A 26074-nucleotide genomic window follows, 5' to 3' on the forward strand; every position below is an offset into this window, starting at 1 on the left:
CTGATGGTTTCTGCTCACAGATGTCTTTGCTCCAATCTTCACCAGGGTAAGCGTTTCCCCATGGTCTCTATTTGGTGCTCCACAACCTGCAGGCATTAAGTTCATCATGGCTTGGCGGACTTAATAAATCTGAGTTTCTACCAATGAACTTGGATTTGGGAAAGATTAATGAGAAAAATATGAATGAAATAATCATACCAAAGCTAGTGAAATATGAAGACTGTGCAAGTGTATGACTGTGAAACTTACAATGTGTATCCATACAATACTCTTGAGGGAAAACAAACATCTCGATGTGGTCCAGAAGGAGAGGGCTCTTTGAGTAGGTGGCTCTTTTGCATCAATAATATGGCTATGTGCTCACACTTTTAAACCACTTGGACATGATTTTTCTGAAAACAGTTTTGAAAATGATAAGATACTACACAATAATGGTCCTCAACAACTATTCTTGGAGATATTAGGGACTGTATAAAATCTTAAATTTTCTGATGAGGAGACAAACCTGATTTTTCTTTTCTTAAAATTCCTGTTATGTGTAAATGATGAATATCTATTCCCATCACCATATTTTTCATAAAGGAAGTTGTGAGGAGATAGCTATCAACAGTGGCTATGAGTTCCTATTGAAACTATGCCACATAAGAGAATGAAACTAACACTCAAGGAGTACTTATAAAACACCCAGGTCTTAATTCTCGTGACACGCTGCAATAAAGTCAGAATTTGGAATGACAGAGCTGAAGTATATCTACCAAGATTAGCCAACTAGTAATCTTCAGAGATGTGACTCCAGCCCGGGTTTGTTTGACACCATACTTTGTTTTTTCCACTAGGTTATTGTGCATTCTTTATGGAATTGCATTTAGCTGTAAAAGATTAGGTAATGATATCTGCCCTGTTGTATTTAGAACTCAACATTAGCCCATAAAAACCTAAACCATATAAATACTTAATGTTAAGTACTTTTACTACTTTCTACTGGAGGGGGGAAAAGGCCATTTCCAATTGATTGAATGCATTTTCAGAAAGTTTACCAGCAGTTTTAGGCAATTCAACCTTCTCATCTCTATGTAGCAGAAATTTTCTTATTTATTTTACACTGATAAACAGACACGAGAGATGCATTTTAAATTAAGGCGAACATTGCTACTTCTGGTGATTTATGAATAATTGGCCAATAGGGGATCAAGATGAGATACTCCTTATTCCTCCCCAGTGAGTTATAAACATCTTAGGTATTATGCTGACTCACCCCTACTCTTTAAAGCTACCTTCTGCTGTGCACTAATTTAACATCCCAGACAAGGAGAACATGTGTTGTGGACAGATTTCAGTTGCACTGATGGAGTTTTCTTATCCAGCCATATATTTGCCAGTTTATGAACAATGACACACATTTATGAAAGATGAATAATGTTATAGTGATAATCAGTAAACCCATTTTAGATGACAATAAATGTTCCTGACCTTGTATTTAGATGGTAGTTCTAAATAAACTTACTTTTTTATAAGATAGGAATATGAACATCACATTTATTATATTAATAACATGTGAAACAATTTATCACTTGTTTTAATATTCTTCGATGCTAAATTTCTGCTTGACCCATGTAAACCTTGTTTTTCCTTAACACACAGAATTCTCCATATGTGTCCATCCTATTGGAATAATGCTGTTTGTGCAGACTCCCACAATGGCTAGTTTACTATTGAATAGGGGGCAGGAAACGGAGACCTCACTAAGATTATTCCATGCATCGTACCTTTCCTTTGATGGCAGACAAAAATAGTAGGTATAGACCAGTGGTCGGCAAACTCATTAGTCAACAGAGCCAAAGATCACAGTACAACGATTGAAATTTCTTTTGAGAGCCAAATTTTTTAAACTTAAATTTCTTCTAACACCACTTCTTCAAAATAGACTCACCCAGGCCGTGGTATTTTGTGGAAGAGCCACACTCAAGGGGCCAAAGAGCCACATGTGGCTCGCAAGCCACAGTTTGCCGACCACTGGTATAGATAGAAGAGAAAAAGTAGTTGCTGAAAATGACATCTGAAGAAGAGTGATGGATAGTCGTGAGGTTTTTATCTTAGTTTGAGAGGGGGGAGGAGAGGTGAAAGGAGAGGACAGATTAAGTTAAAAAGAATTAAAACAAAAGGTACATATCCACAATGATTTGAGTTGAGCTTACGGTGAGATACAAAAGTACAGAGATAACAGAAAAAAAATCATAACTGTAATAGTTAACATCTATTCAACTACTAATTTGATTTTGCAGAGGGGAATGGTAGACACCACATAGTTCAATAGCTTGCCCAAATTTACACAGCTAGTAAATGACAGAGCTTGAATTCCAGTTGTGGAAATCAGAATCACTATTTTAAAAGAGAGTATTAAGAAAGTACACAGCCTGGCCAGTGTAGCTCAGTTGTTGAGCATCAGCCTATGAACCAGGAGATCAGGTTGGACCCTGGTCAAGGCACATGCTGGGGTTGTGGCCTCAATCCCCAGTGGGGGGCATGCAGGTGGCAGCCAATCAATGATTCTCTCTCATCATTGATATTTCTATCCCTCTCTTTCTCCCTCTGAAATAAAAAATAAATAAATAAAAGTACATCCCGGCCAGTGTGGCTCAGCGGTTGAGCTTTGACCCAGGGTCCAACAGATCGCCGGTTCAATTTCCAGTCAGGGCACATGCCCTGGGTTGCAGGCTCCATCCCTAGTAGGGGTGCGTGTAGAAGGCAGGGGATGATGTTTCTCATCAGTTTCCATCTCTCTATCCTTCTCCCTTCCTCTCTCTCTAAAAAAACAATAAAAACGTATATATTTTAAAAAGTATATTATAGAGAAGGGTTATAGAGATCAAGAGATCTCCGGGGAAGGGTAAGGAGAGAAGACTGAATTACCGAGGGACTGATTACAGCTATGTTTTATTAACGGACACAGCGCTTTGCATATATGTTAGCTCATTGAACCCCGCGAACAATTCTGTGAGGTCGCTAATATTCCACTTTACAAACGAGGGCCATGACTAGATAAAAAAAAAACACGACACATTCTCTTCCCGCACTGAATTACACCGGAAGAGCACGTTTTGGGCGAGATCAGGAACATTAAAGGAGACTTGGGCAGAGGACGGAGCAGGGCGATGTAAGCAAGCTGAAAGCCAGAAATGCAGGAAAGTTTCCCATTTAGGTAGACGCTGCTGGCAGCTTTCAAATCTCCCCGCCGGCCCGCCCAGGCGTCACAGGGCCCGCCTCCCAGCCACACGGCCGCGCCCCCTTCCGCGGCCGTCCTCCGAGCTCCCAATACTTCCCGACTTCTCCCTGACCCCGCCCACTCCGCCAAGCATCATTTCCTGTGCGCTGGACGCTGATTGGTCCGGAGGCCGGAAGTGAGGGCGGGCTGTGGGGGCCGTTGCCGCAGTGACAGTGCCCGGGGAGTCCGAAGATGGCGGCGTCGCGTCGCTCTCAGCATCATCACCACCATCATCAACAGCAGCTCCAGCCCGCCCCGGGGGCTTCGGCGCCGCCGCCGCCACCTCCCCCGCCACTCAGCCCGGGCCTGGCCCCGGGGACCACCCCAGCCTCTCCCACGGCGGGCGGCCTGGGCCCCTTCGCCTCCCCGAGGCACGGCCTAGCGCTGCCCGAGGGGGATGGCAGTCGGGATCCGCCCGACAGGCCCCGATCCCCGGACCCGGTGGACGGCACCGGCTGTGGCAACACCACCGGCACGATCTGTCCCGTCGCCGCCGCTCCCGTGGTACCCGTGGTTTCCGCCGCATCTGCCGTCGGAGTCCCTCCCAACCCAGCCGGCGGGGGCAGTCATAATAATTCCCCGTCGTCCTCGTCTTCCCCAACTTCGTCCTCCTCTTCCTCTCCGTCCTCCCCCGGATCGAGCTTGGCGGAGAGCCCCGAGGCGGCGGGCCTGAGCGCCGCCGCGGCCGCCGCGGGGCCCGGGGCGGCGGGGCCGGGGCCGGGGGTCCCCGCCGTGAGCGGGGCGCTGCGGGAGCTGCTGGAGGCCTGCCGCAATGGGGACGTGTCCCGGGTGAAGAGGCTGGTGGACGCGGCCAACGTGAACGCCAAGGACATGGCCGGCCGGAAATCTTCCCCCCTGCACTTCGCTGCAGGTCAGAAACTTTTCTTTAAAAAGGGTTTTGATGTCAAGGACTAGGGGGTCCCCGGTAGGGAAAGAAAACAAAGTTATTGTGATGGAACACGATGGGGGCGTGGCTATGGGACGGGAGCTCCTCACCCAGAGACCGGGAGACTGTGGGACAGGGGTTCCTTTCCTTAGAGCAGTGTTTCCCGAACTTCTCTCCTGATGAGAATCACCTGGTGGAGGTGTTAAAAATACAGATTCCTGAATCCCAACTAAGAAGTGCTAAACTAGAACTTTTGGGAACATATAGGTAAAATTGTATACTTAACTAGTGCTCTAAGCTTAAGTATACAATTAAGTATACAATTTTACCTATATGTTCCAGTTCAGTATACAATTTTACCTATATGTTCCCAACTAGTGCTCTAAGCTTAAGTATACAATTAGTTAAGTATACAATTTTACTTATATGTTGTAGTTAAGTATACAATTTTACCTATATGTTCCCAAAAGTTCTAGTTTAGCACTTCTTAGTTGGGATTCAGGAATCTGTGTTTTTAACACCTCCACCAGGTGATTCTCGAGAGAAGTTTGGGAAACACTGCCTTAGAGCCTGTATGACGGGGACGTGGTAGGGGAACGTGGGAATCCATTATTTTTTTAGTGATATTTGTACTTATGCCCACATCCCCTTCGTGGTAGTCTCTGGATGTGGGTATGCGTACACTTTTTCGGTTCTGTCCATGTAGGAACAAAGTTAGATTTCGGCAGGCTCAGAGGAGCTTTTGTCGTTTGTTTGCTGGCTTTAGTTTTTAACAAGGGTACGTCCCAGGAGGAGAGTGTAGAACAAAAGAGGTTGAATGTGACTCAACAAGTGTTTCTCTGTTCCTCGTCTTGGTAAGCCAGTGAAAGACAAAAAATGAAGTTTGTGAAACTTTCCCCCCTTTCTCAGGTTTACAGTCTTTAATTGGTAGATCAAACTATCGCTATAGGAAACAACCGGAGAAGAATATTTGGATGCGTTATGTGATAATAGAAGAACTGTAGGATTTGAAGTCCTGGACACTGACTGCTGTTTGTTGCTTGTCTGACACAGACTTTAGCAGCTAAAGTTTAGCTCATCTCAGCTGCCTCCGTTTGCTCATGGGCAGAAATTATATACTGAGATTGTGTGAGTACTTGGTGAGAAGCACTTGGCACAGAAGTTCTCAAGAAAAAGTTCTAATTCACAAACTTTGGAATTAGGTTTTTAATTTTAAAAACATCTGGTGTATTTTTATAAGCTACAGAAATATAAATCAAAACAAAGGACATATTCCCACAGCCTAGATGACTGTGATACCTCTGTTGTTTTTTTGCTGTTTCTAGTATATATCATGCCTTCAGTTCGTTCTGTTAATGGCAAAATATTTGTTAAGAACTTACTATATATTATTATTGTTTTTACCAAAACTTGCAAGATATTCTTACCCCCGTTTTACAGATGACAAAAGTGAAGCACATCCTGTTTAAATAAGTCCAGATTCGCACAGAAAGTAGTGGAATCTGGATTTGAACTCAAAACAATTTGATTTTTTAGAGCTTGTGAAATCAAATTTAAACTATTATAACCGATATCTGGGTTGAATTCACTTTTAATTTTTGTGAGCAATTGTGATGGAGAATTTCTACTTTCCCAGTTTTGGGGAAAGGAAGTAATTGGGGGTATATATTTCTGAGTAGATTCACACATTTTTTTTTTTTATTGCAATCAGTAGTTAGAAACATATTTTACATTGTCACACACACAAACTGAATCAAAAGTTTCAGGAAACAATACTTTCCCTTACTACATGTGCTGTACTCTGATATTTTATATCCTATAACATTTCATTATTTACAAATGCTGTTTGTGACTCATTAATGGGCCATGATCAACAATATGAGAAACAGAGGAAATCATTATTAGATTACTGGATCCATTCTTGGCAAGTAGGCATTACTGTTGGAAATGTAGTGAGTTGGATGATAAACAGACTCTCATCTAACTAGGTATTTGCTATAGGATACTGCTTATTTTAGATGAAATAGCATTTCTTTTTCTTAGGCCAAATGCAAGGCCTGCGCCTGGTGTTATAAATTAACCAGGGTTGTTTGTTTTTGCATACTTTATTCCAAATTTTACTATTTTAACATCGTCTCACAAGTCTTGTCACTCCTCAGCGTACTCCATTGTAAGTAACCACAGATGATGCTTATGTTTATTTGTGTAACAGTGAACTTTAGGATTAGCCACACATATCTCCCAAATCACTTCTGTTTGTCCTAACAGTTACTTTTTATTCTGTTTCAGTCCTGTAATTATGTTGTATTTATTGAGAATCCAACCTTGAACTGGCTGTTACCGAATTGTTTAGTTCAATTGTGGAAAACAGACAAAACAAAAACAGAACTCTTCGTGGTATAAAAACATACCACCCTAGAGTCAGTTTACCATACTTCATGTTTCTATGTCTAGCATTAAAGCTTTGTTAAATCTAGTCTTCTCTATCATGTATCTTCTGAGTCCTTAAAAGTAATTCTCAGTTGACTATTAGTTGATTGGAATGCTATTCATTGAATTGTCCTTGAATAGCTGTTTAAAGATAGGAAATACAATCTCTTGGATGGATGGTAAAGTTTATTTTTTTTAAATTTATTTATTTTTTAAAAAATATATATTTTATTGATTTTTTACAGAGAGGAAGGGAGAGAGATAGAGCCAGAAACGTCGATGAGAGAGAAACATCGACCAGCCGCCTCCTGCACACCCCCCACCGGGGATGTGCCCGCATCCAATGTACATGCCCTTGACCGGAATCGAACCTGGGACCTTTCAGACTGTAGACAGACGCTCTACCACTGAGCCAAACCGGTTTCGGCAGGATGGTAAAGTTTAAAACTTGTAGTTCATTTTTCACAAATATTTTAATATCATAGAACTGCTGTTAAATACTGATACAATTTTGAAATGGCAAATAAGCCCTTATAGAGCTTACAGTTTAGTAGGGAAGGCTAGAGAAGAACAATAATAACAAAGCCTCACAATGTCCCCCTAAAGTGATAGAAAAAGTACATTATTATACTGTCTATTGGAGCAGATAATAGGGACATTTTTTCCTGGTTTTAGGACATAAGGAAGTCTTTCCAGATAGAAATTTTAAAGCAGGGATTTAAAAGATCAGCAAAAACTAGCTAGCCAAATAAAGATTAATTAATGCCTTTATTTGTATTTTAAAATGAGTTTACAGTACTATAGAATGAAATGAATCCATTTTTAAGATCTCAGAAATCACATTTAAACCTTATGACTTTTAAAAAATATTATCGTAAGAGTAACCAAAATTCTTTCCAAGCAGCACAATTAAGAATCCTTTCTCTCCTATCTTGGACTGTGATAATTATTTATTTAAAATATGGCTTAGAGTCAATGGAATCACCCTATTCACAATTAAAAACATAATCTTCAGTTCCCATTTTTGATACAGTTCTCAAAACACTATTTCTAATGCCATCTTAAGATGGTTATATCAAAATGACCCAGTCCTATATTGTTGACTGGAGTTTATGTAAGACTTCTACAGATAAGATCTTTGACCCCCAGTTTTCTGTTGTTCAAAGACTGCAGTCAAAACTTTATAATCATATCAATTTAGAGTGATGTTATCCTCTTATTTTAATGCCCACTAGTGACATAATTTTGTTAAAGGGCCAATATATTCTGACTAGAGGCCCAGTGCACGAATTTGTGCAGGGGTGGGGTCCCTCTGGGCAGCCTGCAGGGATTGGGCCGAAACCTGCAGTCCAAAGTCACCTGCCGCTCCCGCTCACCCAGCCCCACTGTGCCTGCCGCAGACTCACGCCTAGTCAGCCCCGATTGGTAGAGGCTCAGGCTGCCACAGCAGCGCTCACCAGCCATGAGCCTGCATCTGGCGCCTTCCCAAGGGGCTTTGCCTGCGGAATGGGGCTGAAACTGACTCTCCGACATCCCCCGAGGGATCTTGGATTGCAAGAGGGCACAGGCCAGGCTTTGGGACCCCACTGGTGTGGTGCATGATTGGCCAGGGAGGGACTGCGCGAGGGCTCTGGGGCATGTCTGGTACATCTCGCTCAGTCCCGATTGGCCAGACCTCAGCAGCAAGCTAACCTATCCTTCACAGCATCTGCCCCCCTAGTGGTCAGTGCACCTCATAGCAAGGGTTTGAGCAGCCTTAACATATCATTAGCATATTATGCTTTGATTGGTTGTTGGATTGTTCTGTCATTGGTCTATTTGCATATTACTCTTATTACAGTATATTGGATAGGATGAGGTCTCCTTTTTAAAGAAAAATTTAGGTGAGGTCTTTAAAAAAGGCTTTTAACATAGCATTGAATTATGAGATTTCATAGTATTTACCTTATTTTTTTAATTAAATCTTTATTGTTGGTAGTATTTCATATATCTCCCTTTTCCCCCATTGACCCTTGCAAGGCTACCCCCACTCTCTGTCCCATGCCTTCACTATCCTGTTGTCTGTGTTCATGGGTTATGCATATATGCATACAAATTTTCTTAAATTACAATTTTTAGTATTCTTTTCTTGGTTTTATGTATATTGGAACTTTGCCTGTCTTCCAAATTTGTCACTTGCTCTTTTTTTGTGATAAAATATATATAACATAAAATTTAACATTTTAAAGTGTACACTCCAATGGCATTAACATTCTCAGTATCCATTTCTAAAACATTTATCCTAAATAGAAACCCTGCCCATTTAAATAACAACTGCCTGTACTAACCTCCCAGAGCCATTGATAACTGTCACTCTTATATCCCCAAAAATAAATAATTTATATATATATATATATATATATATATATATATATATATATATAATATATATATTTTTTCATTTAATTTTGCTTTTCAAATATTTCTTCTTTTACCTTCCATTTCTCTTATTGTAGGAGTTGGGAAACACTTTGTGTAAATGGCCAGACAATAAGTATTTTAGGCTTTGTGCCTGTATAGTCTCTGTTTCAAATACTCAGGTGTGCTTTTGTTCCATGAAGATTTCCATTGATTGTGTTTCAATAAAACGTTATTTGTAAAAACAGATTATGGCCAGATTTGGTGCATGGGTCATAGATTTTGCTAATCCCCATTATAATGCCTTATCTGTGGGGGGTTTTCACCTTTGTTTTTCTTTTTTAGTTTTTATTTCTGAAATGATATTTCTTGATTTTGAATTATTTCCTGAGTTCTGCCATCTTATTTCTAGTTCATTTTTCATATTGTCTTTTATCTAGTGTTGAATAGTAAATCATAATTTTGTCTATGATGTGAGCATTTTCTTATGGTATATAGGGGTCCAATTCTGGCTCAGATTCTTCTTATAAGAATTTTGCATGGGATTTGACCTCAGTATTTTTCCATTGCTCATTTTTATAGAAATTAATTGAAAGGATAAAAATAGAGGTCTGAAATGTTGAGGGTAACTCTGTTTGTCCTCTCTTCTGATGGTGGACATAGGTGTCTCTGACCTAGACTAGATGAAATCTCTGTTGTTGGCAGGATCATCTCTTACAGTAGTAGCATTTAAATTATGAAGCATTACCATTTCATATATCAGTTTATATAGCCCATGTGCCACTTTCTGGGGCACCTTAATCAGAGACGTTTTGCTAAGGACATTTTATAGATGAAAATTTCTTCACAGTCTTTTTACATAGAAGGTTGTTTTGACAACTTTAGTCTGGTCACCTGCCTTCTTTTCTCTCCTCTGGCCATTTCCTTTTTATCAGATCTGAGGTGATTCTTTGGCAGTTAAAAGGCAAAAGAAATACATCTGGTTGATAGAAGATATAACATGCAGGGTGAAATTGTGAGCATCAATATATTGAAAAATGGAATCTTCAATTTAGAGCCTAGGATACATATATACACATATATGATGTATACCAGTATAACTAGGAAGTAAATAATGCTAAGAACATGTATTTCATTATAGTGTTAGGTTTTGGAAAGGAGTAAATATCTTTGAGTCTTGTGAGGAAATGCCGATGTAAACACTAGAGTGGCTTAATTTTAAATGTATCAAATAGCTTGCTTTTGCTTCATAGACAAAGAAATCTTTTCCTTAGTTGATTGTTGATTGTAAAATATGCAGTCGACATAATTGAAGAGACAAGTGTCTCTTAAATTTTTATTTTTCCCCTGTCAGGGCCCTTGAAATTACTTTGGCCTATGTTCATTCTTCTGACAGAATCTCTCAGGAAGTTAGGATATAGCCCTGATTGGAGGACCAATTTTTAATAATAGGAATTGAGTAGGGTGGGTTTTGGGAATTTCTACTAAAGTCTAGGTGCTCAGGCTAACTTTGAGGATCATTTTTTTAAAGTCATTTGATTTTGAGTAACTGATGCAAGTTATGGGTATTTTGTTTTTGGGTGCCTACTGAGTTTTCCTTTTAAAGCTTCATCCGCTCTCTAATAGTGCTTTTCCTAACTGCAGTTGCTGGGTTCTTTGTCAAGTAGAAACTTGTTTTGCCTGTTTGCTCAGGTATCTGTGTGTAGAATCAGCAGTGTGAGCTTGAACTTTTTTTTTTTTTTTTTTTTTTTTTTAGGCTGTTTTCTCCAAGAACTGTTTTCTGTGTCAGCTACCTATTCAATTTAGACCAGCCATTTAAAAAAAAAAAAAAAAATGTAGCAAAGAAGAAATTAAATAATGTAAAGTTTCCTCTCCCTCTTGCCTTTTTGGTCTAACACAAACTGAACTAATGGTCAGTGGCAACTGTTTGTTGGTTTCTTTGGACTTGAAACTTTTTTTCCCCCTGAGGTAGATTTTAAGAGTTAACGAAGAGAAATTTGGTAGTTAGCAGATGATTTTTATTAACTACAAACTGAAAAAATGTGTTTTTGAATTTATTGGTCTACCAGATATCCTTAAAGTTGAAGTCCCCTGTATCATCAGGTATAGTTTAAAAATAACCTAAACCTCCTGATGTCCAGCAAATGTCCAGTTATAACGCTTTAAAAAACCTAGGATAGGTATGTGTATAACTAGACACTGAAAAGATGCTTTCATTTTGATATTTTCAACAGCCATGAAAAACATTTTGACATTCTCATCCATCTTGTTAATAAAATACACAGTTCTCCATTTCCAGATCAGGTTGTTCTCATGTTGTTTCTAGAAATTTGTTTTTTGTGTTTTTTTTTTTTTTTTAGAAAGAAATGATATGGAGTTATAGTTAATGAGCACATTTACTCTTTTTTTTCTAATGTCTTGAGAAGAGATGCCAACTTACACTTTTTGTCATTGCAAGAAAATATTCTCATTTGGAAGAAAAACTTGGACTAATTAAAAAATTAGTAAGCTATCAAAAACTTGGCTACCCTCTGCCGCCCCAAAATCCACAAAGACTTAACAGTAGGAAATTGTAACTGTTGCTCTATTGGAATTTTATGAAATTGGATAAAATAGAGGTAAGTATTCAGGTACCCTAGGAATATTTGAATAAGTGGAACTTCGTAAATTAGTACCTCTGATTTCTGATCTTCTGACTTTCTAAAATATGTAAATGATCTTATACATTAGTCCCGCCCTTTGTCATTAACGTGCTTTCACTGCTCTGTTGGCATATATATGAACGGAATTAGTTTTGATACAGTTATTCAATAAGAGTATAAAAACTAACAAAAATAGCTACAACTGCCTTGGAGTAATTTTCCCTATGTAATTTTATTGTATTTAATCCTTATAGCAATCATATTACATAGGTTTTACCTCTACTTCAATGATGAAGAAACTGAGACTCAAAGATTGATGTCTTATCCCAGGTCACATAGCTGTTAAGTGATAGAGCTAGATTTAAATCTATATCTGGCTGTCCTAAAATAATTTGGTCCCTGCCATTCAAACAGAAAGTTGATAGCAATAACAAATTCTTGAGACATTTTATAATTTGATAGTTATTGCTTTCTCAAATTTGTTTTCTGAAAACAAAAGTAATTGTACAAATTTTGGCTACTACAGTATAAAGTAGCCCATCATCTCACTACCCCAAGCCAAGTAGATCATATACTCATTTTGACAAATTTCCCCCATCTCTTTTTCTAGGCATTTAAAATAAAGCAAAACTGCATGTAGATGCTTTATTAAAACATTGTTACTAGGATTATATTTTAGTAAGGTATTGGAACTTTTGAATTATTAAAATGTTGGACTAAAAAATGTGATTGAAAGTAATCTGTCTTTGAGAACCTAATGATTTAATGAAGAGGGTGAAAGTGTTACGCCCAGACTTCGTGATCCCCAAGGACCAACAGGGAGCCGAGTCCGATGCAATAAACAAAGAGCCTTCTCCATGCTAGCATGGGCCCCCCAACTCATGCCGGCAGCATGGCAGAAGAGAGCGAATTTCTCCCAGTCCAGTGGTTTTGAGGGCTAGGGATAACTCCGCCCTGCGGGGCGGAGTTGGGAGCTCATCCTCGCCCCGCCCTGCCCTCTCATTCCCCCCTTGTCTAATGTGCCTAGTCAAATCATTGACTCAGCCTACTTCCTTTCAGCATAAACAACAAATACAGTTATCAAGACTCTTAGTACCACAGTTCCCATCAGTATTGTCCTCTCTGAAGTCCAGTTCCCCTCCTGCAGGCACCAGTTCTCCTCCTGGCCTGTAGTCCAGGCCATGCAGGAGCTGGGAGTCATGTAGTCAGGTCTGGGTGCCATCTACTTCAACAGCAGTGGGCGTGCTCAGGATAACAGTGCAGCATCCCTTTGAGTCCTTGGGCAGTGAATTTCTTTACCCACATTGAGTTCCGGGGCTACAGGGTCTGCGGTGGGCACTGGCAGTGCATCTGGAACAAGCAAACTGCAGAGCCTGTAGGGACTTGAGCAAGGAAATGGTTACTATACATGATCCCCTCCCAAAAAGGGGAAACTTGTCCCAGTAAGGGGTACACCTGGCCCTCAAGAGGGCAAAGGACAGGGGGTTGGTCCAATTTTCACCGATTCTAAGACACATTTAGTTAAACCCCCTTCCTCCCGAGTCGCACCTACCTGTCCTAAGGCTAGAGCTATACTCTGAGATACCTTAGCTACCAAGGTGGGGCTGTTATCTGATAGTGGGGTATACCTCAACCTAATCTGAAGTGTCTATAAAAACTAGACCTTAATGCTGGTGGTTTAATCTCTGAAATCCACCTACCAATGCTCTCCTGGGGAGGTTCCCTGGGACCTGAATTCCCAGGGGGGATCCCCTTACCTTGCTTAGCATTTACCTGTGCACAGACAGTACTTCTAGCAACTCTGCCTCACAGAAGTTCAGAAGTCTTGGTGACACTTAACCTGGTGTCACCGGGCAACTCTGACCTAGAGCCTCTGGGACCAACAGTCTTGTCATCTGGAGGGTCCATCAACCATCTGGTCCTTCAGTGGCTTGCTTCTGTTCAGCCAATTCCTTCTGGTTGCAGTTGGTAACCCTCTTTTCTCTGTGGATGGCACAGTGTCTCCATCAAAGGGCCTGGATTAAGGCCAAAAGTTCTGGAGCTGTGCCCAAATGGTGTGGTCCAGGGTGACTACCGCTGCCCCTGCATATCAGGTCCTATCCTGAACATAACTGCTCCCATCCGTGAACAGTACCTTGTTGTCTGTTACCTCTGTGCAGTCATGAATGGGTTCCATCATCATCATCTGGAAGCAGGCCGGCAGGGTTGATGGCCAGAGTCTTATGTATCCGGACACAGGGCTGGTCCAGGAGAAAAGCCTGACCCATCCAGGTTAGCTCCTGGTCCAGAGTCCGCTTATCTGCCTCCTTCACCAGCAATGCTGTGGTGGACACTGCCTGGGAGCACGCTGGCCACCCTGCTGCCACAGGGTCCAGTCTCTTAGACAGGCAACAGGTCTCTTCCAGGGACCTAGAGTCTGAGTGAGAACCTCTTACCTCACTCACGTAGAGGTGGAAGGGCTCCTCGACGTCCGGCAAGGCTAGGGCAGCTGCTGAGATGAGAGCCTTCTTTAGCTCCTCAAAGATCCGTTGTTCCACTTTGGACCAGTTCAACAGCTGCATTCCCCCAGTACGTGTTCCTTCCTAGGACCACAGTCCTTCTTGATGTCCAAGGAAAACAGGCAGTTTGTCCGGTGGCTTCCTGGGCTGATGTACGGGTCCTATTGACTCTGTCAAGACTAAATAGGGTGCCCCAATGCCCATCAGGAAACTAACAGGCTTGCCTCTCCTAGCTAACCTGCCAGGACATAATCTTTATAATTTTTATAAAAATCTTATCTTCCGAAAATACATAACCATGCCTCAAGTTTTAAAGAAAAGGCAAGGGAGGAGGGAGCAGGTCCAGTACCTGTTCCCAGGCCTCCAGCCTTTTGAAATTTAAAATGCCACATTTTTCCTACAGATACAGATCTATCTGCATTTCTAAGCCCCCTCTACTCCCCCCACGCAGAACATCGGTGAAAATTGTCCAAGCAGTCTCGGGGGGTTAAATCATACAAATATTGTAATTGTTTTCACATTGTTTTAACACAATTCTAAATAAATTATAAACCTTTGTGATGAAGTCTACTTAAACCTATAAAGTAGATACACATGACTGAAACCAAAAATGATTCCCAAAGTTTAAACAAAATACAAGATGCAGGTACAAGCCCAAATTCAACAACAATGGCATATGAAAAAAACAAAACAAAACAAATCAAATATAAAAGTTTCATGTTACATTAAACATTACTTCAAAAAAACTGACTTAAAATAATTTTTTAAGTGTAAGCATTACATACTTTTTCATCTGACAAATGAGAATAAATCAATCCTTGAGATCTTTGATCATTACTGCTTATTCTTAATACATATAATACAGTCTAGCCTGCCATATTCTAGGCATCTAGTTACAGCAATTAACTTTTCCTAATTCAATTTATACTTTGAGCTTTTGAAGCTGGCAAGTCAAATATATTTGGCATTTTTTTAGATTAATAACATTACATTTCTAACACATCCTGCTCACTTAGGGTAAAGTTTCAGCAACAGACCTAAAAATACAGTTTTTTTTTTCAGATCTCAAAATTTTTTTTCTGAAGTTCAAACAAAGCACTGAATAATCTCTTTGTAGGAGAGCTAATAGTCTTGCGCTCTCCGGCCTCCCCTAGACCAGCGTTTTTCAACCGCTGTTCCGCGGCACACTAGTGTGCCGCGAGATGTTGCCTGGTGTGCCGTAGGTGCAGACAAGACAAGAATTTTATAATTTTTCACTATTTTGTTTACTTAATATTTCATAATAAAGTAATTATAAAATACTTTCTTTGTGTTTATTTGATTCCTATTCAAGAGAATTACTTTATATATAGTCAATATAGGCACAGAGTTAAATTTTTTAACATTTTCTAATGGTGGTGTGCCTCGTGATTTTTTTCATGAAACAAGTGTGCCTTTGCCCAAAAAAGGTTGAAAAACACTGCCCTAGACCTCTCCACACCAGAGGCAGTTTACTAGGATTTAAGACAATGTCAGAAAATCAAAGGTCAATCACAATTCATACTTAAGTAGCTATATGACTCTGCTTAGCTGATACCAATGACAAGGAAGAGGAACCATTGTGAGCTGCTTCACCACCAATCACCTGCCACTCCCTGCTGCTGGAGCAGCATTCAAATGCAAATGAACACATTCTTTACCTGAAGACTCTCAGCCATTACCATCTAGTTTCTGCCTTAAGGCTGGGAATTTCAAAAGCTGCTTACAATGACTTGGGAAACTAGTTTTAATTTATCTCCCGGTTATCTTCACCATTTTTAAAGCTCATTCTGAACACAGAAAAGTTTTAAGCACAGCCCAAAACTATGCGCACTCGTTTTGAACTGGCCTTTTCACTTTACTGAGCACAGAGATTCGCCCTTGAGCTCTTCTCCAGTACCCGATGTCGCCAGGGACCAGATGCCTCCATGCCGGCCCAGGCCACCAGAGCCCAGGCCCCTGGAGTGAGGCTGCTGCCACTGCAGCCCCAGCCACGCTACTCAGGCGGCCCCCAGAGAGAAAGCGCGGGTCGCCCCAGCGGCTTCCCGGCTCCACTTCCCCTTCTCCGGGCAGCCAGCAAATTAACCCAGGTGACTGCTCCCCGAGCAAGGCCACCACTGCCCAGCCGCGCTCCACCGCGCAGACTGAGCCACGAGGGAGCCCCCCCTCCGACCCAACGCCGCCAGGGGGCCCCGCACCGCCACGCCGGCCACACTTCGCCGGCTCCATCCTGGGGCGCCATGTCGCCCGCAGATACCAAACTCAGACCTGGGAAAGGCTCACTTTCCGCAGGTGAGGCAACGGCTCACGCCATTCCTCTCCCCATACAAGGGTCCCTCTCAGGCCCTCCCGGGAGGTCAGAACATCTTCTGATCCTCCTGCCTGTGGCCTTCATGGCGCGTCCACCAGGCGTTTTCGGGCACCAATTCCACAAGGGGTTTTACGTCCCTCCAGAGCGCGCACACAAAAACACAGACACACACACACACCTACCGCGGCCAGTCAAGCTCTCCGGACCGGGTTTTCCCTAATGGTCCTGGGGATCCTGGACGAATTCCCCCATATGTTACGCCCAGACTTCGTGATCCCCAAGGACCAACAGGGAGCCGAGTCCGATGCAATAAACAAAAGAGCCTTCTCCATGCTAGCATGGGCCCCCCAACTCATGCCGGCAGCATGGCGGAAGAGAGCGAATTTCTCCCAGTCCAGGGGTTTTGAGGGCTAGGGATAACTCCGCCCTGCGGGGCGGAGTTGGGAGCTCATCCTTGCCCCGCCCTGCCCTCTCAAAAGGTTAAAGTCACTGATTCGCAGACAGGCTAAATAGCCATCTCAGACAATGAATAAAGAAAAATTGAATTTATTTAAGGAAAAGGGGTTGGACAATGGGGATATCCAAAGCAAAGGGCTACACAGCACTGAACCAGAGGATATTGTGTCCATGATGACAGCAAAAATATACTTAGGACAGTGCAACAAGAAAGGGCATAGTAGAAGCAATAGGAGAACCTAGGTTGGGCTGCTTTGGCTCGCTGAGAAGTCATAGAAGAGGGGGTTTAGAGACAGGTTCGTGGGGTTAGCCCGGGATGAGCTGCCACTGCCCATTGCTCCCCTGGTTGCAAGTCTTGTGGGGTCCCTTAGAGGTTAGGCAGGGGTCTTCAAACTACAGCCGCAGAGGAGTCTGATCCGGCCCGCCAGGTTTTTTGGGCAGTGAGTGCAGCCGAGGTGTTACAGTAGGAATTAGTAGTTCATATAGTCCGGCCCTCCAGCTCTCTGAGGGACCGTGATCTGGCCCCCACTTTAAAAAGTTTGAGGACCCCTGGGTTAGGGGATATGTGGCTGTGGGGGAAGGAGAGGGAGAAGGGAATGGCATAGGCATGCTCCTTGAAGGGAGAGGGCACACTGGGTCCTTTGTCCTGAGCATATTTGTCTCTCTTTCTGGTGGAAATCTTAGGGGAGACCTCAGGGGAGGGTCTCAATAGAATATTCATCAGCTTTCCAGGTATCTTCTTTCAGGGTCCTAGGGTCCACTGATTAGTTGGTGCCAGGGCACTGGGTCATCAGTCACTGTAGCTGGTCCTGAGGCAGCCAAACCTTCACTTGTCTGGTTTTGCTGCTTTTCTGGGCCTGGAGCTGATCTTACCATATAGGTAAGATCTAAGGCAGGGGTCTTCAAACTACGGCCTGCGGGCCACATGCGGCCCGCAGAGGAGTCTGATCCGGCCCGCCAGGTTTTTTGGGTAGTGAGCGCAGCCGAGGTGTTACAGTAGGAATTAGTAGTTCATATAGTCCGGCCCTCCAGCTCTCTGAGGGACCGTGATCTGGCCCCCACTTTAAAAAGTTTGAGGACCCCTGATCTAAGGCCTAGATCTTACCTATAGGGAGGAAAAGGTCAAGGGGTCTAAACCACATGACTAGTGACATGCTCAGGGAGGATAGGTTACCCTGTGGGTGAGGTTCTTGTTTTCCCAGTCTTGCCCCTTGCTAGGCACTTGGGGCTTTCTGTCCTGGTGAGTTTCTATACCTGGCCCATCGTCCTTGCTCTGTTCATGTCTTTCTAACAGTATTTTAGCAACTCCTTTAAAAGACTACTTAAAATTGTTAGAAAATCCTACAGATAAACTGCTATATTTTTTGATTCATGGAAGCAAAAATGAATGTTGAGTAATAAAACATATGGGAGTCACAATAATTTGAAAGTATTTAATTCTCCTGAACTGGGCCTTAGAAATGGTTAAGATGGTAAAATTTGTGTTATTGGTATTTTAAAACAAAAAAATTTAAGTGTCATTGTAGGCATTTTGGTCTTCCTATTGCCCTAGAAAAAACTCAATTCTTAATATCACCAACATTAAATATAGAAAATAGCTTATTCATTGCATGAATCTTAGTGATATGTTGAAGATACCCACTCATCTCTTGTTAATTCACATTTCTGAGAGTAAATGTGGTCCTTCATTGGAAGTATGAAACTACCAGGTAAGTATTAATGGAGTGCATATAGAAATTTAAAAAAATATATGCAATTTGCTTAATTAATAGTCATTAAGACAATCTCATAGTGTGTTTTTGCTTTTTGGTCTGTTTCTCAGTAATCTGGCATGAGCCCTAAGGTTTTATAGTAATTTAGTAACAACTCAATAAATATAAGTACTATTATAAAGACCAAGATGATGAGAATTATTTTCTGCCTCTGAGGAAGTTTATAGTTATAATGCATTGTTTCTCAGACTTGACAGTCTCAGGACTCTTTCCACTCTTAAAAATATTTGATAGAGCTTTTGTTTATGTGGATTATGTCTGTGGGTATCTATCATAATAAGAGTTAAAGTTGAGAAATTAAGAAGTAACAATCATAAACTTTGGGTGTCAATCGATGGTTCTTGGTGTCAATTTAACACCAACAGGAATTCCCAGGTTGAGAGGGGGTGGAGAAAGGAAACTTTATTAAGTGCAAATAGTTCAGTTGTGATAAGCACAACTATGAGAACAGCCCAGTAGTGTTACAGTTCAATTAAAAGGTAGCACTGGCTATGGAACAGCATGGCTACAAGGTGGCCTTCCAGGTGAGGCTCCTCTCTGGTTAGTTAGCTTTGCTCTGCTTTGGTCTGCTCCCCTTGCTTTGGTCTGCTTTGCTCTGCCCTGTGCCACTCTGTTCCATTTTGGTCCAGCAAGACATCTTCAGTGTTTCTGTTTCAACCTTTGATTTTTATTATTTTTTTTTTAATTTATTTATTTTTTTTTTTTACCTCTAGCCTTTGATGGAAAGGGAAAGTGTGTTCTCTGAGCCAGAGGGGAGCTAACTGTTATAGGCAGAAGTCCCCACCCCTAGTTCCTGATTGGTTCATCCTTATGCAAATGAGAATTCCAAATTCCTGCAGTATGATTGGCCCAAAAGGCACTGTCCTGATTGGTTAGAATGGAGCCACTCTAATAATTAAGTAAATATGCTGATGGGCAGCTCTGATTGGATGGAGGAAAACCTCAGCCCTATTGGTTGAAATACAATTCCAGGAACTCCTTTATAAAGGCTTGCTCAGTGGACAGAGACACAGTAGTTAGTTAGTGGACAGAGACAGGTAGTTAGTTCACTGTGGGAGGCAACAGGTCATTGCAGCTTTCTCCTTGAAAAGGCTAGTGGCTTGTATGAGAGGCCCTTGTTTAGAACTGGCTGCTAGACTCTGTTTTTTGTTTGTTTTTTAATTTGAGCCCAGTTAGCTACTATGAGCCCTTCTTGGTATGTATCTTCTTCCACAGGGTCCACTTGTAAATCACACTTTTAATGAATAGTCACTGTTTTTTTCTAAAATAAAGTTTAATGAGAAGATGCATTATTTTACCTTTATACATCACTTTTAACGTCTGACTTAAGAAGACAAGCAAATTTTAATTGCTTGTTCATACCATTTGTTGTACTTTATCATTTGAAGTATATGAAGACAATTCAGCTTTAAATCCTGGATAACTATATAGTTGAAATGGGAAGGAATATTTTAATAGCATTTTCAGATAACCTTAGATTTGTTTTCTTTGATTCTACACTCAAAGTTGATAACTAGCAGTTTTCTTAAGGGTAGTTGTAGTATGGGATCTTAAGCCATATTAATAAGTTTTTCATACTCTGTTATGCTAAAATTGACCCATTTCACTTTATATAATAAACATGTTTGCTAATATCACCAATCTTATTATAAAAATATTTAAGTATTGGGAAACTGTTAAGCTCATGGTGGCAGATGACAGTTTTACAAAATTCTCGTTTTTATTTGCAAGCTCAAATTCTATCATTGGGAACAAATACTATCTACTGTTTTCCTTGAAGGGACAGGCTCGCTTTGTTAATTCTTGAGAGAAAATTGCCAAATACACAGATGAAACTGAGCTCAAACAAGTGCATATGTTTTGTTCCTCAAGACAACCATATTTGGTGTGTAGTGGAAGTGCTTAGTGTGTATTTCTCATTTTACTACAAGAATATTAAAGAGACATGTACACAAAAGTTGAAATTTAATAATAATATTTACATTTTCATGAAGGATATTCTTAAATGAAACTGGGCTTTTAAAAAAATTTTAACTTTGAGGGCCTGGCGGTATAGAATACAATGGCTAATACTCTAGTTTGGTGCCATTGTTGATTCATGCCAAGGTGTCAGCAGCTTTATTTACCACTAGAGCCCTGGTGCATGAAGTGCATGACATTTCTGCTGCTGCCACTGCCAGCAGCGCAAGCCTTGGCCTGCCCTGGTTACTTGAGCCTGGGGTGGCCCAGAGTGGCTGGGCAGCCACCATCCAAGGCTTGCCTGCACCTTGGGCCAGCCCTGGGCAGCTGGGCAACTAACATTCAAGGCTTCCCTGCGCCTTGGGTGTTGGCTGAGAACCTGACATCTGAGGCTTGCCTATGCCTAGGACTGGGCCTGGGCAGCCAGAGGGCTTGAGGGGACTGGGCACCGCCATCTTTGAGGGTGTGGCAGACAATTAGCATATTCCCTCCTTATTGTCTGTGGGCGCCACCATCTTTGTGAGGGTGTGATGGTCAGTTAGCATATTCCCTCTTTAAACGATAGGATTGTTTCTGTATCATTAGAATACTATGTGTACACTTTCCAAATGACTGACACATGACATAAAATCAAGCACTGTCCTGATGGTGAAAAAGGCAAATTCATATTAGTTTTATTTTGTAAGTAGTTTTGATCTCTTAGATCCTCAGATAGGGTCTCAGGGACTACCAAAGGTCCACAGACCACACTTTGAAAGCTACTGAGCTAATACAAGTGGTTCTTAGTTTTATTAACACTCTTTTGAGAATCTATTAAAGATATAGATTTTTCACAGAAAGATATACTTAAATACCAAATTTCATATGTAATTTTCAGAGGATTACAAACTTTCAGAAGCACTGGAACTATGGTTCTCAAACGCTGCATCAGTTACCTGGATGGCTTGTTAAAACAGCTTGCGAGGCCACATTCCCAAAATTTCTCATTCAGCTGGTCTGGAGTAGAGTCTGAGAATTCACATTTTTAACAATGCCAATGCTAATAATGACTTTCAGAGCAATGATTTTTAACCCGAGACCAGTTAAATCAAATTGCAGGAGTAGGCTTTTTTTTTTTTTTTTTTTTAAACTCCTCTGGTGATTTTAACATGCAGACAGAGTTGAGAATCATTGCTTTATGATACATGGAGCCCAGGTTAAGATTCCTAAGTCTAGTGAGATTAAGAACATCTAGTATTTGTACAACCTTATGATTTAGAAAGTATTTTTTTACAATTATTACTTCCTACTTGTAAGCTTATAAGATAGTTATTATTTCAGGGAGAAAACTGCCTTGGTATTAATGAAGTTTTAGTTATAGGAACTCTGGGCCTTGAGTCTGTGAAGTGAACTCAAATTGCTGAAAGTTTTTATGACAGTGCTATGTCTGCGTATATTCCTAAATGGGCATTGGTTTGGGGGTGGTGAAAGCCTGTTTTTTTAGATTTTGGTCCTCCAGGTGTGAGGCAAACAGGGACATGCCTCAGGATAGAGAAGTCCTGGCTTGTGAGTTTTGCTCAATACACTGGTTGCTCAGTATTTCTCTGACCCTTTTCTAAGTTCTGTCACCTTCCTTGTGAATGCTGATTGGGAGTCTACCAGTACCTGTGTTTTGCTTCCCACCTTGGGCACTTTTATCTGCCTTGATGTTTCCCCTCTTTTTTTTTGGCTAGAGCTCCACTGGAGATACTGCTTTCATATTCCACAGCAGCAGAGGGGACAATGGGACAATGTTAGGGAGTCAAAGGACACAATTTGAATACTTCCTCTGGCCCGGCCTGTCTAGAAATACGATCTTCAGCTCTTAAGTTGATGTTTCTTCTTTCAGTGGCACTCAACCTTTTTTTCCTTCTTCCCCAAGGAGGAATGATTTCTTTCATTTTTTATTTGTTTTTAATCCTCACCTGAGGAGTGAGGAAAACTATTATGTTCAGAGAGAGTGGAAGGCAGAGGGGAGGGTAGACATCCAGGGAGAGAGATACATCCATTGGTTGGCTCCCATTGTGTCCCAACCAGGACCAGGAATTGAACCTACAACCCAGGTACATGCCCTGGACTGGGAATTGAACCCGTGACCCTTGGGTCCCAGGGCCGATATTCTAACCACTGAGAAAACTGGCCAGCACTGTTCATTTTGTTTTTGTTTTGTTTTGTTTTTGGCTGGAATCTGGGATTCTTTCTTACCCTTTTTTGCTTCTGGTGATTTTTCCTTGGGTTTGGGAAGGCACACATTCTTGACTACATTTGCTATTTAAATACTTTTCTTTAGGTATAAATGTGTTCCTTTTTAAATAAGGCCTGTAAAATGGAAAAATTAATCTGTCCAAGTCTGCCTTTGACAAATGAAAAACATGCAGCTTCATTAACTTTATGGAAGTTACTTTGTAGTTTGTTTTTCTAAACTGTTATTTTAGAAACAACAGGGAGTAACTCCTGATCTAATGAAGTATAAAATAGTTCTTTATTTAAAGGCTAATATAGTTAGAATTGAAATCAGAAGAGGAAGCAGTAATGTCTTTGAATATTAAATAGGAAATATATTTTTCTTTGTCTTGGAACATTTATTATAAATTAAGCAGGAATCTATTACTGGGTGTCTATGGTTCTGAGTATGTTGGACTGCACAAATTTAACCCAGTATATGGAAAACTCCTTTTAAAGAATATGTCACAAAATTTTCTTCAGTCCCCAGATTAGAGAACTGTGGCATGTAATTTTCTCCTTAAAATGCAATAAAACTGACAATGGTGGGAGACTTTAGAAGGTAGACCTGTACAAGAAAGTTAATAGAATTAGAATGTCATGTTGAGATGGGTCTGCTCTGCTAGGTATCCCTCTCTAATTTTGAGGCTGCAAGGGGCATAAGCAGCCAAAATAAAAGTATGATTAAGATATTTAATTCAGTAAAATTATAAGCTACTGTGTTTAATGAATGTTTAGAGATGATCACAGATATCTGGATCCACCAGTGCTGACTTGGTGAATGATGAGTCTGTTAGCCAGGAAAGAAAATTACTTTAAAAATCTTATAGCTTTTACATAAGTATATCATAGCTCAATTTTATTTTATTGAAAGTAACTTTGTCATTGTTCAGAGATTTTTTTTTTTTTTTGAGTGGATTAAATTGGTAATGCTTAGGAAAGTAAGTAGGTCATTTTAATATTTTAGATTCTAGTTTTTCCTAATGTTTTTAGAGAGAATAATAAACAAGTCACTTCTGTCAGCAAGTATCTTTTTTATCTTTCCCAGCTTACCTCCTATGATTTCCTTTATGTCTGGAAAATAGATACAATATGTAAGATTTCATGAGTTGTTTTGGTTTGTTAAAAAAAATAAAAAAAGATCTGTATATTATCAGTAAGGTAGATGTTATTTAAAAATTAAGCAAATTGTTTATTCCCACCCACCCACCCCTACTCCCCTGCCTTCCCTCTGAGATTCCCCACACACAGACAATAGGGTGCTGAAGGCTGGGTTGGGGGACAAGCGGGCTGGAGGAATCAAAGGGGAAAAGGGGGGGACATGTAATACCTGCAACAATAAAGAATTATAAGAAGGGAAAAAAAAGACTTCATGCGTTGTTTTTCCAGACAATCTCAAACTTCTTTTATTATCACTTTGAGTATCATTTTGTGTATAATCTTCTTACACTTAAGGGGAAAAAAAATAAAAAATAGATATGAGATAATACACATTTTTTTTCATTGGGTGTATAAGTATAGACCAATGATTTACTAATTCAAATGATGTACAGTGGTTGTGGCTTTCCTGGCAGGACAATTAGAGTGAAAAATATCTTTAAGCTGTGACTTTGTTACCATAAATAAAAGCATCACTTTAAAATACTGCAAACACTTTCGATTTTTCTTCTTTTATTAAATTTTAGAAGTCATAGTTGTTCTTTACAAATTTAATATTGGACAAGGTTGTTCCTTTGAAGCTTTAATTTTAGTCAGTAAAATGCTGAATATAAGTGAAACAATTTTCAGTCTCTAAATTTCTGGTGAATAGATAGATACCAGTGACCTTATTTTTGACATTGGAACGTTTTGAATGGCCCTGATTGAAACTCTATAACATTATAATAAGGAAAATTATTGAGTATATTGGGATTATGTTATGTGTTATGAATTTAGGTTTTTCTCACAGTGCCAGCAACAATGTTTTTTAAAAAATGTCTTTGAATAAGTGAAATAATGTAATTCTGAAGTTAAAAAAAGTTTTTGGTATGGTACTTAGTTTAGTAGTTGGAGAAGAACAGTTCATCAGGTCAACTTTTTATTGCTACTTGCTTACCCCGACCTCTCCAGAGGGCATTTCCAGGAACTGGCTTGCTTAAGCCAGAAACTTGGCTGTCAGGCCTTTTGGCTTTAAAGCCTATCTCAGTTTTCTCGTTTTTGACCCATCTACACTGCCACTATCCTATTCTAAGCCACCATCAATTCTTGCCCAGACTAGGGCAAAATTTTTCTTAACCTGTCTCTCTGATTTAGCTCTTTACCCTCTCCAATTTATCTTTTAAAAAGTGACTGATAATCCTTTTAAGATTTGGAAAGAATCAAGAAATCCTATCCTATCTAATAAAGAGAGAATATGCTAAATGATTACCATATCCTCAAAGATGGCGACGCCCAGTCTCAGCCCTGCTGGGGTGGCAGGTGTGCCTGTCTCCAGAGTCCCTCAACCCCCCAGCCACCCAGGGCCAGCCTGAGGTGCAGACAAGTCGCTGATGGTGGCTGCCCAGCCTCCCAGGGCTGCCCTAGGCTCAGGTAACCAGGGCCGGCTGAGGCTTGCATTACTAACAGTGGCAGCAGCAGAGTTGTGATGGGGCATTGCCTTCCCCTGATCACCGGGTCACCTCCCACCCCTGAGGGCTCCCAGACTGTGATAGAGGGCAGGCCAGGCTCAGGGACACTCCCCACCCCCCCTCCAGTGCATGAATTTTCATGCACCAGCCTCTCTAGTTTGTGTTATAAATGACTTCCTGAGTACTTATAATAAAATCAGAACTTGTTACTCATGACTTACAAAGTTGTGGTAGATATGGTTGGTTATCCACCCAATTTATTTTCTCTCTTAGTCTTTACTAAGAAATTTTAGATTTTGTTTGACAGCAGTGCATCCAGCTATAAAAGTCTTGATTTTTCCATACTTTTTAGGTAACTATAGATGACACACTTTCAGCTAATGAGATATAGATGAAAGTATCTGGAGAAGCTTCCTTAATAATAAAAAGCTAAGAGAAGAAAGCCTTTCCTCCTTTTGCTCTCTCTCCCTTCTTGTATGGGAATCTGGAAGAAGTCAGGCTTAGAAGAGGTAGAGCACTCTTTTATTATAGTGTGAACAGGAGTGACAAGCCAGTCGAAGAAAACTTACACGTACTAAGGATTCCAAAGTGGAGTT

The 26074-nt window shown here is 40.8% G+C and overlaps 1 protein-coding gene across 1 annotated transcript in view; it reads left to right on the top strand.

Moving 5' to 3' along the window:
- The first annotated feature begins 2902 nt into the window (after positions 1-2902).
- Positions 2903-26074, top strand: part of TNKS (tankyrase) — a 150462-nt gene continuing 127290 nt past the window's right edge. The window contains exon 1 of the mRNA XM_084877032.1: positions 2903-4133. Within this exon, the coding sequence (XP_084733158.1) occupies positions 3455-4133 (679 nt within the window). The 5' untranslated portion in view covers positions 2903-3454. The remainder of the gene's footprint in view (positions 4134-26074) is intronic.

The sequence above is a fragment of the Pipistrellus hanaki genome, assembly GCF_964339955.1.
Source record: "Pipistrellus hanaki genome assembly, chromosome: 3".
Taxonomy (NCBI): domain Eukaryota; kingdom Metazoa; phylum Chordata; class Mammalia; order Chiroptera; family Vespertilionidae; genus Pipistrellus; species Pipistrellus hanaki.